General features: G+C 37.2%; 1 protein-coding gene across 4 annotated transcripts in view; it reads left to right on the forward strand.

Moving 5' to 3' along the window:
• Positions 1-12,436, forward strand: part of gabrb2b (gamma-aminobutyric acid type A receptor subunit beta2b) — a 57,641-nt gene extending 45,205 nt beyond the window's left edge. Inside the window, exons 6-10 of one of the 4 annotated variants that reach the window (XM_028595293.1) lie at positions 5,272-5,409; positions 7,498-7,650; positions 10,275-10,519; positions 11,354-11,494; positions 12,089-12,436. In XM_028595293.1, coding sequence (XP_028451094.1) covers positions 5,272-5,409; positions 7,498-7,650; positions 10,275-10,519; positions 11,354-11,494; positions 12,089-12,436 — 1,025 coding nt within the window. Of the gene's footprint in view, positions 1-5,271; positions 5,410-7,497; positions 7,651-10,274; positions 10,529-11,353; positions 11,495-12,031 lie in introns of all 4 variants that reach the window. The other 3 variants (XM_028595295.1, XM_028595294.1, XM_028595297.1) reach the window with 3 other exon arrangements.
• Positions 12,437-17,454: the final 5,018 nt, after the last annotated feature.

A 17,454-nucleotide genomic window follows, 5' to 3' on the forward strand; every position in this document is an offset into this window, starting at 1 on the left:
GAACTTATTTCATATTAGAAACTGTGCACTGTTTTCTAAGTTTAATTACTTATATATGGTGTTTCGTAGCATTTAAAAGTAAAACAAAAACCACTTTGTTATCCCCAATTATGTTTTGCCCAGAGCAATACCAAAGCCAGTGTTTTTATCTCCCTCCAAATTCCGTCTTCGCCCATTAAAACAAATCAACTAAGATATTTTTTGATTAAAAAAAGGCCTGGAGTCAGATTTGGTCGGTGAGAATTGCCAGAGTCCCAGTTAAATTGCTTTAGTATTGTATTGCTATCTCCTGTGATGCTATCGTGAACTATTTCATTTACTTTTTGGCGTGCCAACGCTCCCAGGCTTTGAAACCATGAGAGAAGCCTTTGTGCTAGCGTAAAATACATATTTTCACACCCATAGTTTTTTTTTTTTTTTTTTTACTGAATGGAGGAGTTTGTATCTCATGCTACTGTGGAGTCAAGGCGCTAATTTCCTCTTTTCTCGTTTCACTGTTTCATAGTTAATAGATATACAAAAGACATGCATTACAGATCATGTCTTTTTTCTCATTCATTATAATTAATTTAATGCAGTGGGAATCAGGACGATATCCCTGTGTCAAATTCTGTGAGATAATGACTTTAGTATGAAAGAGAGGTGACGCAAAATTGCCAAGTCAGCCTCAATGACGTAGAAATAATGGGGTTAAGTGGATTAGGTCACTGCAAAAATATGAGGGCCGGATCAAATAATTGACTCTGATGTGTTTAAGGTTTGCACAAAGGCATTCACTTCTCTCTACTGATTGTAAACTTGTGTTAGCCCCTGGAGAGACAGCAATGTGCATTACACCCCATGATACAAAAGTGTTGGATGGAACAAACAGTATATTTATGATTTTGCTCTTTTATGCTTTGCTTAAATTCTAAAGCTTATCCTGAGGTGCCAGAGGAAAGGCCATGGGGTCAATATAATCAAAAGGTTATATTTTGTTGGGATCAAGAATGTGCATCACAATCTGCCTGCTAGATCTTGAGATATATCACCGGAAGAGCAGACATTTTGGCGTGAGGTGGTGCATCTATCCTGCGTCTATCCTGTGTTTGGCCCTGATGGTGACACAAATGGAAAGATCAGGGGTTCACCAATACAATGAGCTTCCATCCTCTGGGGACGATCCTCTGGGACTGAACACTGACTAAAATTTTAATTTTCAATCTCAAGTAGAAGAGGTTGTTCAGTTGCGGTTTTATGATTTAAGAAATGTATCCAAAATTAAGTTATTTCTGTCTGCCCCTGACCTAGCCTGCTTTTCTTCCATCCCATCTTGACTAATATAATTTCCTTATAGTCGGCACTTAGTAGAAAAGCACTTAATCGTCTGCAAGTCAAAATGCAACTGCCAGGCTTTTTACTGGAACTGAGAGAAAAGAACACATTAATCTAATTTTTTAATCCCTTCTTTGGCTACTTATTTCCTTTGGAATACATTTTGAGAATGTATTGATAACCTCTTATGTGAGGTGAAGATGATGTCACATGACTACCCAATCTATACTGTACATAAAGAGAGTATATCTGAACGCAGTGAGCACACACCTCCACTTCAAGATGACCAAGAGTTGTCAGAATGTAAGGGTGTGAGGGTGTTGAAAGCCGCCACTGAGGAGTCTGCTTTAATAATTCAGAGCAACTAAATAGGTCACACAAGTATTAATTAAGCAGAGCAGGGTATGGGGGAGGGAGAATAAGAGGGAAGGTGGAATGAAAGAAAGATGGACACATAATAGCAGTTATGACAGAGAAAATAACAGAAAGGAGGGAAGGAGAGGAGTGTAATCAAATGGAAAAAGTGGTGGGAGGAAAGGAGATGAAAACAGAACAAGTTAGAGAAGAAGAGTGGGGGATTAAAAAGAGAGACCAGAGGAGGGGGAGGAGATGGGGTGTGGCATAACGGTGTATTTCAATAATCAATGAAACCGTGTGGGAGTTCCCCCGAAATTGTTCTGTCAAACATGCTGTCATTCATCATCCAGCCCGGCCCCATCGTCACCGCCATCCCACACACACACGCACACACACACACACACACACACACACACACACACACACACACACACACACACACACACACATATACTCTACATACTCATGCAAATCACTCATTTTAATTCACTTTGTAGCTGCTAAATCTCCCCATCATCAGCTTCCAACAAAGATGGTCATTCACACTAGTGCAATCAAATAATATAACAATAGTCGCTCACGTTTTATGATGTAAGACTACAATATTCAGTTGTTGGTCTTGAGGCAGCAAAGTGTATTGAAAGCCTTGGCCTCCTGTCTCTCAGTTGAGCAAGATCACACATTGATGCACTCATCGTGATGAGCTGTCAGATCTGTCTGTGACAATCTAGTGCTGCTAGCTCACGATGTACAAAATATAGCAATCTAATTGTCTTGCACTATAAAAATGATCTCTGTCTCAACCCTTTTGCCCTAAAGAATGCCAGTATGGAAAAGCAATAATGCCATCCATGCTTTAAAACAAGCTTGTCTGATGTACATGTGGCTGTTTTTTTGTTTTTTTTACAGCCTTCTGTCAAGGTTTATTATTAGACTAACTTCTGCTGTGGCATCAGGAGGCCTTAAAACAACTTAATTACTATTGAAAGAGGCATTCTAACACACGCACGCAGGTTCACATGGTGACAACATATACCCATTTTAAATACTATTTGGCCAATTTCTGTTTTAATTGAGTTTTTTTTAAACTTAGTTTTAGCTTGGCTTTAAAGGTGAGCAGCCTTCTAAAGAAGTGCACTGAAAAGGGCACTAATTCCAGCTGTCTTCTGTCTCTCCTGTCTCTCCTCTCTGTGACCAATACTCTTATGCCCTAAAGTCAGCAGACAAGTCAACTGCACCAGACAGTCAGACAGTAAGCAGTGGATTATGCAAGAGTCAAGTTTCATGGTCTGATAAAAAAAAAAAAAAATATTCTACTTTTCTTCATGGCTTTTTTTTCTTTTCTTTTTTAACAGTCCTTGTCTTCAGCTATAACTACAGAGTACCAGTGTTACTCAATCATTTATTTCTCCTGCCTTGCTGTCTATGTCTCCACTGATTGGGCCAAAATGAGAGCAAAAGAGCGAGTAGCTTTGGTTTGGATTAATATTAATGGACTTTCGTCTTGTCCCTTTACAGATTTTATTGGGTTTTAGAGATGAAAATGGATTCCAAGCCTGATTATTTAATCATTCTTGCTCTTGGTATTTAATAATTTAGTTGCTCATGGAACAACACATAATACAGTTGACTCATATTTAGTCACATATATAAGGGTTTCCATCAGCGACTATATGGAATGTTGCATGCTTAACTTCATTTCATAATTTATAGTTTTAACAGGCTTTTCCATAATTTAGTTATTGTCAGGAATACAGTACCAAGACGTCAGCACGACATGGGTACCTCAGACAATGATGTTGAGGTGCACTTGAACAAGGCATGGAACTGTTGTGGAACTGCTCAGCGACCCATTACATACTGTGGTTGTACTGGGCAGGTGTAAGCATGTAACTGTGTGAGTACTTAGGAGAGAAGGTGAAAGAAATCAGTTAACAAAAATAATTTTTCCTGAGTTTTTCCAATGTTATGTCATGCTGAACTATCATAAGTGAGGAGTCAATATAGTAAAATAGTCAATAATAATAATAATAATAATAATAATAATAATAATTAAAGCTGCAAGCAGCGTTAAACGGGCCCTCGCCCCTCACAGCACGTTGATTTACTTCGAATGTTGCCCACGGCCTCAGCGGAGCACGTGGAACAGGGTCGACCGAGGATACATTCAACATTTTGTGCAGATCGGATTAATGCTCTAGGAGGAGCATGCATTGCGCTTTGGTTAATTAATTTGATAACAGTGTACGGTGGACGGCACACTTGGTCGCGGTGGCAGCGCTGTTACCACCACTCATAAACTTTGTTATAACTTTTAAGCATTATAATCTTCAAAATATATGGTCATGTGACACAACAATTGAAAGCTTAGCATCTCATGATTCAGTTAAGCCCACACACACACACTTTTTTTAGCGGCACATGACAAAGCGGAAACAGGAAGCCTGAACAAGCTCGAAGGTAACCGGATGCCAGGACTCTCAGAGTGACTGCAAGTCTATCTTGTAAACTCACTGGGTTAAGATGAGTTATTTTATGGCAAATGAAAGGCTCGATCCGACGAAGTAGGTCATCGAATCAAATCAAAGCATTGATGGCAATGCTACTGCCAGTTCTGCTGTTGTTTACCTTTTTCTTCTTCTTCTAGTCCGTAGAAATAGCAAAGTCTGTAGCCTTTCCTATATATATTATACGCATGAGTATAAACAGTTACGGTGCTCTCATGACATCACATTTGCGTGCGCCAGCTCACCTGCAGTTACTGAAGAAAAACCCTTAGCACACCCTGAACAATTTATAATTACTTATTTCTATATATTTATGTAAATAGTTATTTCAAGTTTGTGTGTTATTGATGTGTGTGTGTTTGTGTATTTGAGAAGTTTTGTATTTTGCACTTTTTTGTCTTTTTGCTTTACAAATGGCCCTAAGAAAAACACACAGACATACCTGTAGAAAAACATTCATATAAAATCCATTTTTGAGTCTTTTGGCTTCACATTTTCCGTAGTAAGTTGAGACATGTGGCTCTGGTCTTGTGTTGTCTGTGTCTCACCTAGATGTGTTTATAGCAGAGCAATTTAGTCAGTTTACAGATGTATGACTTGGACAGAAAAAAAAAAATTCTAGCCTCTGTAACTCTGTGTCAGTAACGCCTAGAATCACCCTGACACTTGTAACAAAAACTTGAGTGTTACCTGTCTTACCTTGTCATTCACACCAATCAAGCCTAATTTAGCTAGCGCCTTTAGCTCTGTATATACAATGAGCAAGTAAGTGTTGGATAAATAGATCTGGCACCAACTAAGTCAGTAAGTAGTCATAGCAAACAACCACATGTATTCATACTGTAAATGTAAATACCCAAATATCGAAGTATAGGATTTAGAGACATCCTTTCCTTGTGGGTAACCTCACATTTGAAGTCAGTGAACCAAAGACCAATTAATGTGTCTGCTGTCAACAGAATATAAAATGGTGACTAATGCAAACCTAATCATGCAAGGTGATTAACTAACTGGACTGTACGGGATCAAGATGGGACATGATTATGAACCATTCACAATCCTCAGTAATAATGTGCTCTGTACCCTATCTCAGATGGTTACACAACAGATGATATTGAGTTCCACTGGCGAGGAGGAGACAATGCTGTGACTGGGGTGGACAAGATAGAACTTCCCCAGTTCTCCATTGTGGATCATAAGCTCATCTCCAAGAATGTCGTCTTCTCCACAGGTAATGATAACAAACAGGTTGAAATGCATACATCATAGTTGAATGTACAGCGTTGAACACAATAACAGCAACACTGGTACAATTGAATGCAATCCAATATTAATAGCCCTGAAATAAATATGATCTTGAAGCATATATATTACAACTTTGTAAATAACTTTACTGTTATTACTTTGCCTTCATTTCCATTAAAAACATTTTTTGTGTTTTGTGTCCTCAAAATTATTTTCTGTCTCTCAGGGTTATTTCATTATCATTATACTGCTGCAAAGCTGGCAATATGGCAATTCATAAATATTGACTCTTTTTACAGTTTGCACTTATTGATATGAAAAATAGTATCCACTAACTTCCAGAAATGCAAAATGTTATGTAAATGTATGAACGCACATACAAATCTTTTAATGAGGTGTCGCCATTGGAGACAGAAGACACCATGACTTATTTAAAAGCAATAAACAACAAGAATGATGTCTGATACAATAAAATATTAATCTCTTCTGCATTTTCATCTTCATGAATTTGTCATGCAAGCAAGCAATTGTAAGTGGGACAGCGGTTCTGCTGAATACAGTTTCTAGGTACTGTACAGAAAGCAAGCAGAAGACTAATGCAATATCAATGTACATTCACCAATGAGATGGCTTGTTTTGTCTGCAGGGTCCACACGTTCCACCTAACCCTATTAATAACATAATGCTTTCTAATAAATGCACAATGTTTCTATGCATGTGTGTATGTGTTTGTGATCTGCCCAAGTGAGTCCCTACAGTGTGCCTGATTGTGTTGCCTTATACAGAGATATGGTAGATGGGGGATTCCCTTTTAATGCACTGTCTATTGCGATATGGAGTATATGACCTGGGGGGCACAGAGAGATGCAATCGTCAGCACATGTGCCTGGGCATTTAGCCAATACTAGTTTCAATTTTCACTCCAAGGATAGGCAATGTCATTGTTGCCCTTATAAATAATAAATATTCACTGTTGCACCTCCGTCCTGTCATTTTCTCCTGGAGCTGTTTCCTCACTTCATAAAGAAATAATTAAGGGATTCTCTTGGTGGCTCGTGCTAACATTAGCTAAATTAAATATCTAAGGGGTGACATTCCAAGAGGCGCTGAGGCTGGTGTGTTGTTGGTGCTTTCATTAAAAATACATATTCTTCCTCCCATGCTCCCTGCTGTTTCTGCATGATTCTCCAATAGACTGGATATTGCAGTGTATTCTAGCTTTTTTTATGGTGCTTTTCTCCATTTGTAATTCGATTCAAACCAAAATGCTGCCAGTTCCCTAAGGAGAGAAATATATGTGCTGATACAATTTGGACCTTACCAAAAGCCCTGCTGTGGGTTTATTTCAAATAGAGCAAGATAAGCAAAATAAGTGGACCCTCAACAGACAAACTATCAAACCTCTTGCAATATTGTGTATAAACACAGGCAGTGAAGAACAGGTAATTCTGAAGAGCGCTTGAGTTTGGTGGACACAACAAATATGGCCTTTTAGTGAGTTGCTTCTGCAAAGTACAACTCAGGGATGAGAGATTATTGTTGATAAACGAGCTTGGAAGAACTGCTGAAGGAGTACAGACTACATTTTAGGATACCCTTACAATCAATCAATTGTTCTGGACATTTATCAAGCCAAAGTGCTAGACATTCACTGGTTCCCTCTTCTTAAATGTAAGGATTTGCTGCTTTTTACTGAATATCTGACAAAATGGGGAATTATGATGATTTGTTACTCTTTTCTTTTCAGAGTAAAAAGTTAATGGTTTATTCCATTACATCTTTTTTTTTTTATTGACAAATATGTTCATTTATATTGTTTTCGACAGTAATTTCTCACCAGACAACCTTTTGATTGCAAATTAAAGATAATATATAGTTGCATTCAGTAGCAAAGGCAGACATACCATGACATTATCCAGCTGTGAAAAAAAGGATGACAGTGTCAGACCACCGTGGAGGACTGAACGTTGGTATCCTTTTTTTGTACATGATTTGTAAACCCACAGGATTGTAGATGCACAAATTAGCTGACTCCAACACTAGGAACTTTTTTTCCTCTGTCCCCTCTCTGCAGGTGCTTACCCTCGTCTGTCCCTGAGTTTTAAGCTGAAGAGAAACATTGGGTACTTCATCCTACAGACATACATGCCTTCTATACTTATCACCATCCTCTCTTGGGTCTCCTTCTGGATCAACTACGACGCCTCTGCTGCCAGAGTGGCTCTCGGTGAGGCCTGCAATACAAATATAGACAGGTTGACAGGATATTGGGGTGGACACTTAAAAGAAGATTGCTCTGGCACTGAAATAGACTGACCAGGGAAAGTTATACTTAGATTGATTATATTTTATTCCCCTCCCCCAATTTTACCTCATACCAATTACATAATTCACTTGAAGGGCAAATAGAGACAAGAAACCTTGGGGGTGGCAATATATACAACATATTTTACATTAAGTCAGGCAAGAAAATCTGAGGCAAATGTGAAGGTTGACTATATTGACAAAGGAAAAAGCATTAGTTGGTAGAAGACCTGTTGGACCTGTGTCCTGTATAAAATACAATGTCTTAGCTGCAAGGATTTCTGGTGAATAGCTAAAACTTTTCCTACAATATTCCATATCACAGATTCACTTTGTAGTGCTGTGAAGGCCATGACTTTTTATTGTGTACTTATACAGGTCTTCAAATGGTATCTTTAATGTTTACTTTTCTAAATTCCTTAATTATTGAGCTTTGTGTCAGAATAACAATGCACTGATCCACAACTACACTTCACTTGTTTTACAATCACTGTGGGTGTTAACAGGGTCAAAATCCATCCCAGTACAACAAATGTTGCTGTATCCCACAGACGTATTATGATGGATGACCAGTTTGATTTGTTTCCACTCTTGATTCCAGAGCCTCTGTGCTTTTTTGGAAGTTACAATTCCCACCCGTCATCCTTGATTATGTAAACCCTGTGTAGCCTGTGAGGTTTGTATTGAGCTTCTAGCTTTACTCTGTGTTATCGGAAGCTCCCTGTCTTCTTTTCACCCTACTCCATCCACCCAGCTTCATCCGTCCTTCTACCCATCCCTCGCTTTAGTCGACAAGGCAATTTCGCTGATTGACGACTGAGCTGCATTTAGTGATCGGTGGGGGGACATGCATGGGATTTAATGGGGAAAAAAAGTAATGCTCCATAATGGAGGTGGGTCAGCAGAGTTTGGAAATGTCCGGTCACCCCCCAATCTACACTAGATTCAGGAACCACTTTACTCTGACCTGGTTTCAGGCATTAAAATGGACCTGTAATGGCTGAATCACATGGCCACTGTGCTGCGGGAATCCTTTGTTGTTATTGTTAAGCTCTTGCAGAAACAGCTTGGGAAAATTGCCTGAATCCTATTTTGAGCGGTGGTCACCTGACAGCTTTGTGACAGCTGTAAAATAATTTCATAATTATTTACTGACACTCTCCATAGACATTTACTTAAATAATCATGCTTTGTGTGCTTTCAAGAATATACATGTGCGTGAGGGAGGATTTGTGAGTGCTATAGGAGCTGAGAACACAATTATGTAATCATGCAAGGAAAATCATATTTAAGCTTTAGAACAGAATCAGGCTTCTCATGACATTTATAATTCCTGCATATACCATAGACACACACTGCTGTAAGCCCACTACATCCAAGAGCCAATGTTGTTATACTAAAATGACAAGAATATGCCATTGAAATATATGAAATGAAATTACTACAAGCAAGAGATAGTGTGTCACTCATAATAAGCACAAACTCAACACATTGATATGCACTGTCAATCTGACAGCAACTATCCCCAAAGCTTGTTGGGTGAGGTTTTTGAAAACGGTCTACAACTTTTCTCAGTAGGAGTTCTCCGCTAATGAACAAGACCAAGGTTGACATTTGAATTTCAAATCGCTGCAGCGCTTTAGGTGCACATCTTTTAGCTTGTCTCCCAGTGCATGGTTTGAAGATATGGGGGTAAGCCCCTCAGGTTCATTGATCCTGGTAGGCTTAATCAAGCACAGACATGGTATCAAGTAGATCAAAAAGATGTCTTGCAGTTGGAAGGATTGAATCACTCACACATTCAGTCAGAAGTAAGAGTTTCAGGGGATTGTTGCTATTAATTTAATGCAAAAAAAATGCAAGAAGTAAATTTGTGAGTGCATCCAACTATAAATCGAGGAATTTCTGTGTGTGTGTGTGTGTGTGTGTGTGTGTCACTCCTGCATGTGCAATACAGCAGCGTGGGCGGGGAGTAGCTACAGTACATTCTTTGACGGAACGGCGAGTACAATCAAGTCTTCGCAGTGGGCTACCGGTGTCGTGCCAGAAGTGATCATCTGCCAAAAACTTATTGCTGTCTATCCTACATGGAAATGATAAAATAAATCGTACACAAACACGTTAGATGAAAGGCTCTTGGCTCTTGCTTGCACACATTTCTCCCTGGCTCGGGCCACATCGCTACGTGCTGTAGCGATGTGCTTCCCCAGAAAGCTGAGCCATGCTTCCTCCTTCCGCACATCACTACCTGGTGTGTGACGGCTACACGAAAAAAGGGGAAACAAAATCTCTAGATGAACCGCAGCCGAGCCACTCCTGATTGAAACACGCTTATAGTTAAAGTTGTGGAAAACAAAATAGTGGGAACCAAGCAATTGGCTCGTTCCAAAAAGGCCCACGCTCCTAACGGGCACTGCACTAGTTAAATAAATAAGGCATACTTTCAACTGCTGATATGTAGTTTACTAAGCAATACTTTTTTATTTTAACATTCTTGATTCATACTGTTTTCAATATAATGTAATGTAAATGGTCTTTCTCCTCCAGGTATTACCACCGTGCTCACCATGACTACCATTAACACCCACCTTAGAGAAACCCTCCCCAAAATACCCTATGTCAAGGCAATAGACATGTACCTCATGGGCTGCTTCGTCTTTGTCTTCCTGGCTCTGCTGGAGTATGCGCTGGTAAACTACATCTTCTTTGGACGGGGCCCTCAACGTCAGAAACGGGCAGCAGAGAAACTGACTACTGCCAATAACGAAAAGATGAGGATGGATCCAAACAAGGTAAGAATAGTTTAGCTTTTCCCAAAATTCTGAATATTATTTTCTGAAAAATGCCTCCATGTATGTAGATTTTGCTGCATACATAGAGGCAGGCATGAACTCTAGATGAGCTTCCACATTATTACATTTTCATATAAAATCTGTTTTCCTTTTTTTTTACTTTGCAGCGAAAGTGTAATTTCATTATTCATAAAGCTGTCTAAGGAGCTCAGAATAATTACTAGCAAAGACAAGAAATGTCATCACTTCAAATGGAGGGTCGACCTAATGTTTCATGCCTTCACCGTGCCAAGGAAAGTCAGCCTAATAAGCTTGTACTAGCCCTGTTTGATATCCAAATAGGACATATTGCCAGCTGAAACAGAGTGAAAGCAGGTCTCAGAGCCACTTGGCTCTTTGTCTTGATAGAAAGAGTTGCGTTCTCTTCATCCAAGTTTGTGCTCCCCGCTGACGTAAACCAAATGCTTACAAGCAGAGATGCAAAATGGCCACCATAACATGGCTGCACATGGATATGCTGATAATAGTTGAATACAAAACAAGGTATATACTGAGCAGAAAAATGGCTCTTAACATCCTGTAACATCAAGTATAGGCAAACAAGAAAGGTAAAACAAAGACTTGTGTTTTGAATCCTCTGATAAAGTATGCTTTATTCTATAATGCAGTTCATGTCCACATATGCATTCACTCCTGAACTCAAGGATTTAATTATTTCATAAAATGTGTGTTGCCAGCTTATACCTTGCCAGCTTATACCTGCCTACATAATGCAACCTCCTTCCACTACTTTTTGGTTGCTTAAGTAACCATGGATATTCTGTTTTGTTGCAGTGGCTGGTGGGGAATGTAGTTGGCAGAGATGATACTCTGTATGCAAGAATGAAACAAAGGGATCTTGATGGTCATGACTCGATGTGGGAACCAATCTTTGTGGATGATGCAGCAATTGGACTTGGCGATCAAAAAAATAAGGTACTGCAAAAACCTTTCAAAAATGTCAAACTGCGTTAAACTGCTACTATACATCTACATTTAGATGTTTTGGGGGTGACACTTGGGGGCAGCAGGACAAGATGTAAACAAAGCTTTGACATATCACATTATGAAGTTGATAATGGGTTACATTTACACATCCAGCAGAAATGGAGCACTTGTGTGATTTTTGCCGGTTGTTATAACTCCAATGTTTTTGGGGGATCTTCAACAACTCCTGAGAGAAATATCTGGCTTTTTAGCTTCCATATGCTCCATTATGTTCATCAGCTAGTCACTAATTTTGTCTGTTTGGTGCTGGAGAGGTAAAACCAATACGACGAGCTGAAAGATGCTGAAAGACGCTTAACACTTAATAGATAATGATAATTATCTGTGGGTTCATCACTAAGAGCTACCCATTTCACATTACACGTAATCATTTCATCCATAGTTAATATATACTGAAGAAAATATTCTCATGGTCTCTAAATTTTTTAAATATCATTTTGGCAATTTGTTTTTTATTCAATTCAGTTAAAAAAATGCTGTTGCATGGTATTAATACATGAGCCAAACTTAACTTCTTTCCAGATGGACCCACATGAAAACATCCTTTTGGGCACTCTGGACATCAAGAATGACATGGGCGTTTCAGAGCTGGCTCTGGGTCTCAATGACCCACGAAATACCATGCTGACATACGACAGCTCAACTCTACAGTACCGTAAAGCAGGGCTGGCCAGGCACAACTTTGGCCGAAACACACTGGAGTGCCACATGACTCGAAAGAAGAGCCGACTACGGAGGCGCGCTTCACAGCTAAAGATCAACATCCCAGACTTGACTGATGTAAACTCTATTGACAAATGGTCGAGGATGATCTTCCCAACTGTCTTCTCCTTCTTCAACATTGTTTACTGGCTTTACTATGTTAATTAAAAGAAACAAAGGACAACAATGAAGGCAAGACCAAATAAGCAAAATATGTTGCTCATTTGTTGTTTGTATCTGGTGTGTTTCATTTTCATGTGATTGCATAAAACTGGACTGAATTACTATATTCAGAACTGGATCCATCATATCTAATACCGCATTTGCTGGCTAACACGTGGAAACCTTATAGAAGGGAGATTACAATCATATAAGGTGCCTGTTACTGAGTAATTGTTTAAATTATATTTTATGAATTGTGTGTTTTGCCATTTTTTTAAATGTTTGTTTGCATAGTTTTTTATGTTTTATTTTGTTACATTTACAACATACATAATTCCTTGCCATTGACATATTTTAATGACCATTTATTTTCACTGACACTACTTAAAAATTGCTGAAGAAAGTTTCAAGTCAGCAGGGTTTTCTAAGATTAATTATGTCAAAGACACACAATGTTAATTAATTTCATGCCAATATAATAAGGGCCTAAGGTTCACAATTTACACTATCATGTGTTGTGCAAGAAATTTCAAAACAGCATTTTCTACTTTAATATACTGGGAGTACTAATTCATTTCCAAGCATTTTCTCAGTCCATAAACCATTTTAATAGGGTGGAATTAAGTAACAACTAACAACATTCCAAAACTCAGATTGCACTCAAGATGCCTGCCAAACCTAGTATAATGTAAGAAGCATAAAGCTAATACAGGCAATTTGGATTGTCATTATTATGTATTGTGTCAAACAGTTAAAAGAGAGTAAAGAACAACAAGATATAAATAAGTAAGAAAGAAAATGTAAAATAATAATCTTAAGCCAAAATGGCATTTCTGAAATATGAATATAATGATTAATATTCTACCCCAAAGCACATATACACAGTATGGATGTCTTTGGGGATGACTGTCTGAATAATGTAGTTTAGTCTTTAACTGTATATGTACATAAATATCACCTGTATAGTATTTATCATAGGAATAATATGACCTACAAAATGTCCTTTTCAGCTCTCTATTCTCACTTTCTAGGATACATATTTACCACATCGATAAGAAAAAATATTTCACAACTGCTGAAAAGGCACCTTATTATATAATTATTTTTAAGGGTTCAGCAGAGACAGGGACGATAAAGGTAAAAGGGCTTCATTGGTCCACCCACAGGTCAGAATGCATACAAGCACAAAAACAACTTTAAATATCAGCTTTTGACACCATTATTTTATAATCAATTTTCTATGCAGATGATTTTTCCTTTTGTTGCCAATGAGTTTATATATTGTGTCTGCCTCCCAAGCCAGATTATTATAATTATCATTGGTTTAAAACCTTAGTCATAATTGTTTCCTGATTGAAAAATGGGTTGATGTTCATAAAGCCGTAAATCCAAAATTATCATATAACAGATAATGACAGATTGTTTACTAATGATGCTGTGCTTTTGACTCTAACATTTTATAAAATATTTTGCACACAAGTTGTTTAAAGCCATAGAGGCTGTACCTTTGTTCTTCTAATACCTGGTGCTTAAGGGGGCTGTCTTGAGAGGAACGTTATTGTTATGACTACGATCACATTGTACGTTTCAGTTACCACAAGTTTAAAATGTCAAAATACAACTAGGGCTGGAATACACACGAGAGTCATATCCCTCTCCCCATAGATTTGCCACACAGTCTATATGAAAGAACTTTGGCATTATGGCCTCATTTTCACATACACAAAGTACCAAATCATTCATCAAAGGAGATAAGAGTCGCTGTAAGTGACAAAGGCTTATGTGTGAAATTGTACCTACAAGAACATTGCTGAAGACATAGAAAGGAAGACTCTGAATATTTTTCAAAAATCACACTAGTAACTGCAGCTTTTGTCTCACATGGTTCTTTTGAGTTAACCTGAAACAACAAATAACTAACACAAAAGGTTACTGTCTCCTGGTATGCCAAACAATTTTGATTGTGAAGGTGAGAGTGAACACTTAAACATTGATGTGTGAATTGTTTAACTAAAATGTAGCCACATACAGTTATGTCTTACTGCATGCACTGTACAGTACTCCTTAATATTTGTTTTTTTGCTCACATTCTTCTTTCTTACTGATTTGTTTAATTTTTTTTTTTTGTGCTTTTATGTGTTTAATTCATCCCACAAATGAGCATACATAAGTCTATAATTACAATTTATAAAAAAGTGTTTGATTGGTATTTAATATTGAGGATGTTATTACAAATATTTACATTTTTCTAAAAAAACAAAAGCATTTACGTAAAAGTTACAACTGTTTTAAGAATGACACTGTTTTAAGCATTTTCACAAAAACTTCCCAACATTGTGCATAGTTCTAACTTACAATAACCTTACTGGTGTTTACATGTTACTCATCAAAATGAACCATTTTCACATTGTGTTGATCTAGGTATTGGAAAAAAAAAAAGTAAATTGGTATGTTTTATTTTGGGAGCGTGTTGGTTATATCAAACAAACTTTCTTATCTTTTTTGTTTTGTTTATTTTGTAAGTAAATTTGCTAAACGGAATGGATCCAGATATATTCTGAGATTTACTAATAACCTGATTATTGGCATTGTACATTTTTCTATAGATGAGGATGAGTTGAACTGAAATTTGGGATCATGTCCCAAAAAAAACACATTTAAATAAGTATGTATATATCAGATAGTATATTAATGATCATCAATTGGAACATAATATTCCTGTAAATATATACCTGAGCTTTCAACAGAAAATCAATTTACATTTTCAATATAATTTATACTGTTATGTTAAGAGAATGCAAAAGCTGATGTGAAACAATGTAAATAGACTATTTTACAGTCAATTGATCACTTTTTGTTTGTTTTTTTCTCTGTTTGTCAAAGCACACTTTTTTGGTTTTGCCAAAATGTACCATATATTCATGAATGTAGTTGATATTCTCTTACAGCATGTATTTGCTGTAATGTGTCAGCAAAAGTATTACAATTTATTGCACCAATGATCAGTTAAATACATTAATGTACACCACCTTTTCAAACACACACATTGCACACAATGATTCAAGTTAAATACATTAATGTACACCACCTTTTCAAACACACACACACACACACACACACACACAATTTCAAACTCAAGGTTCAAGGAAAAGTAAAGTGATCTTGTTTCTGTAATGTGTTTGTTTCAGTTTATAGTCAACCATCTCAGGTCTATGGCATACTTGTTCAGCATTGGCAGAATTTAAACACCTAAAATATTTAAAAACATTAACAACCACTCAACATAGAATTTCAAACTCAATAGACATAATAATCTTCAGAATAATACTCTATGTGGTATGACATGGTGTATTTAAATGTGAGAGTGTGTAGTTGATGTATGTTGACCAGACCTAGTGTTTCCAAAGCACACCGGCAACTGGCAAGAAAGGTCTGCTTCATAAGTTCTACACTTTGAATATGTGTTTGTACTTCACAGCGCTTTTATGTTTCATATATTTTTATACTTCTATACTCCTGTGTAAAAAAAATATAACTGCAGACACTGTCGTTTGGCAAAACCTTGTAAATCCAATTTTTGCAATTTTCACATTTATATACAAAATGAATATGTTGTCCTCTGGGGATTCTGGAAACTTAATGACATGTCTACTTACAAAATCCTGTCATGATCCCTTGCATAAAGTTGAAAAAAATACATGGTTGTACATGGGTTGAAAATGGCTTTTTATCTCTTCATTTCTGGAAAGTTAAGGTTTTTGGAAATGCAAGGTTTTCATCAGAGAGCAGAGTCTTCTCTGGAGAGCAAGGACAGACTGACATCCTAAAAGCCTAAATGACACATCTTGGTGACAGTGTATGTTTGCACACACTCACAAAAGAAGCCTTAGCCTCCTGCTGCCCTGGACTCCACTCCAAGGAGCATTAATCCTTCTTACCTTCTCAACACCCTCCACCTTGAAAAATCCTTGTATGTGCCACACACAAAAACATTCCCAGAAACCCAGAGCTGTACCCTTCTCAAAGATAAGCCCTGTAAAAGTCAGTGTCTGTCTTTACTATGAAAAAGCTATGGAAATGAATACATTGTCAATAAATATTGTATACAGTTCTAAATCTGTGAGTATTTGTGTTTGCACTAAATTGGAGGAAGAGAAAAGAAGATTATACTTTTTCATGGATGGGACAATTTACAAGTTTATCCAAGTTCCCTGCTAGACATTTTTTGTTTATGTGGGATAAATGTGGATATTTTTTGTTAATGTTTCCCCGTTGTTGAACATTAATGTTCAACATTTGTTGCTCACAAAAAAATGATGACCAATGAGACCAGACCCATGTTAGCAGCTAATATGTTATCATGCTTGAAAAACCTCAAATAACACAATAATTAGGGATAATTTCAAATTACTTGTTGTTCAGTTGTACATTGGTACTAACACTGAAACATAAATCACAGCTTTTCACCATTTTGGGAGGAAGGGTTAGCAAAATGATATCCAGAAAATATGTTGCTATTGTACACTTGTAATCTTGTAATTTTGCTTTATGTCAGTAAATGAACCTTTATTATTTTATTTTTATTTTTTAATGAATGTGGTAAAGGATTTTAATATGGTACAGACCATATTCTGGTACACTTGTTTTTTAAGAAGGTGTGATGGAGAATGCTGATGGCCAAAGTTTGTTTGATTTTAAAATAACTTCTTATTCAATATAGCTACAAGGTCACTTTTACATTTTCTGGCAGTGAGTGCTAAATTTTCCAAATCACTGCTCATGCATTTGCATTTCACATTTAAGGCTTCACATCACACAGATCAGTAACAGACATTAAAAAAGTCGAGGAAAATAATGCTTATCTGGTGCTGAGAGATGCTATGACTGCTTGAGTAGTGTGATATCAGCAAATTTCTAACACTCTGAATGGGAACAGTTCAAACAAATACAAATTAGTTCTGCTCTTAATAATTTAAGGGCAGCAGTCACACAGCAGATCAACTCTCACAATTGATCACTTATTT

Source organism: Perca flavescens, chromosome 13, assembly GCF_004354835.1.
Source record: "Perca flavescens isolate YP-PL-M2 chromosome 13, PFLA_1.0, whole genome shotgun sequence".
Taxonomy (NCBI): Eukaryota; Metazoa; Chordata; class Actinopteri; order Perciformes; family Percidae; genus Perca; species Perca flavescens.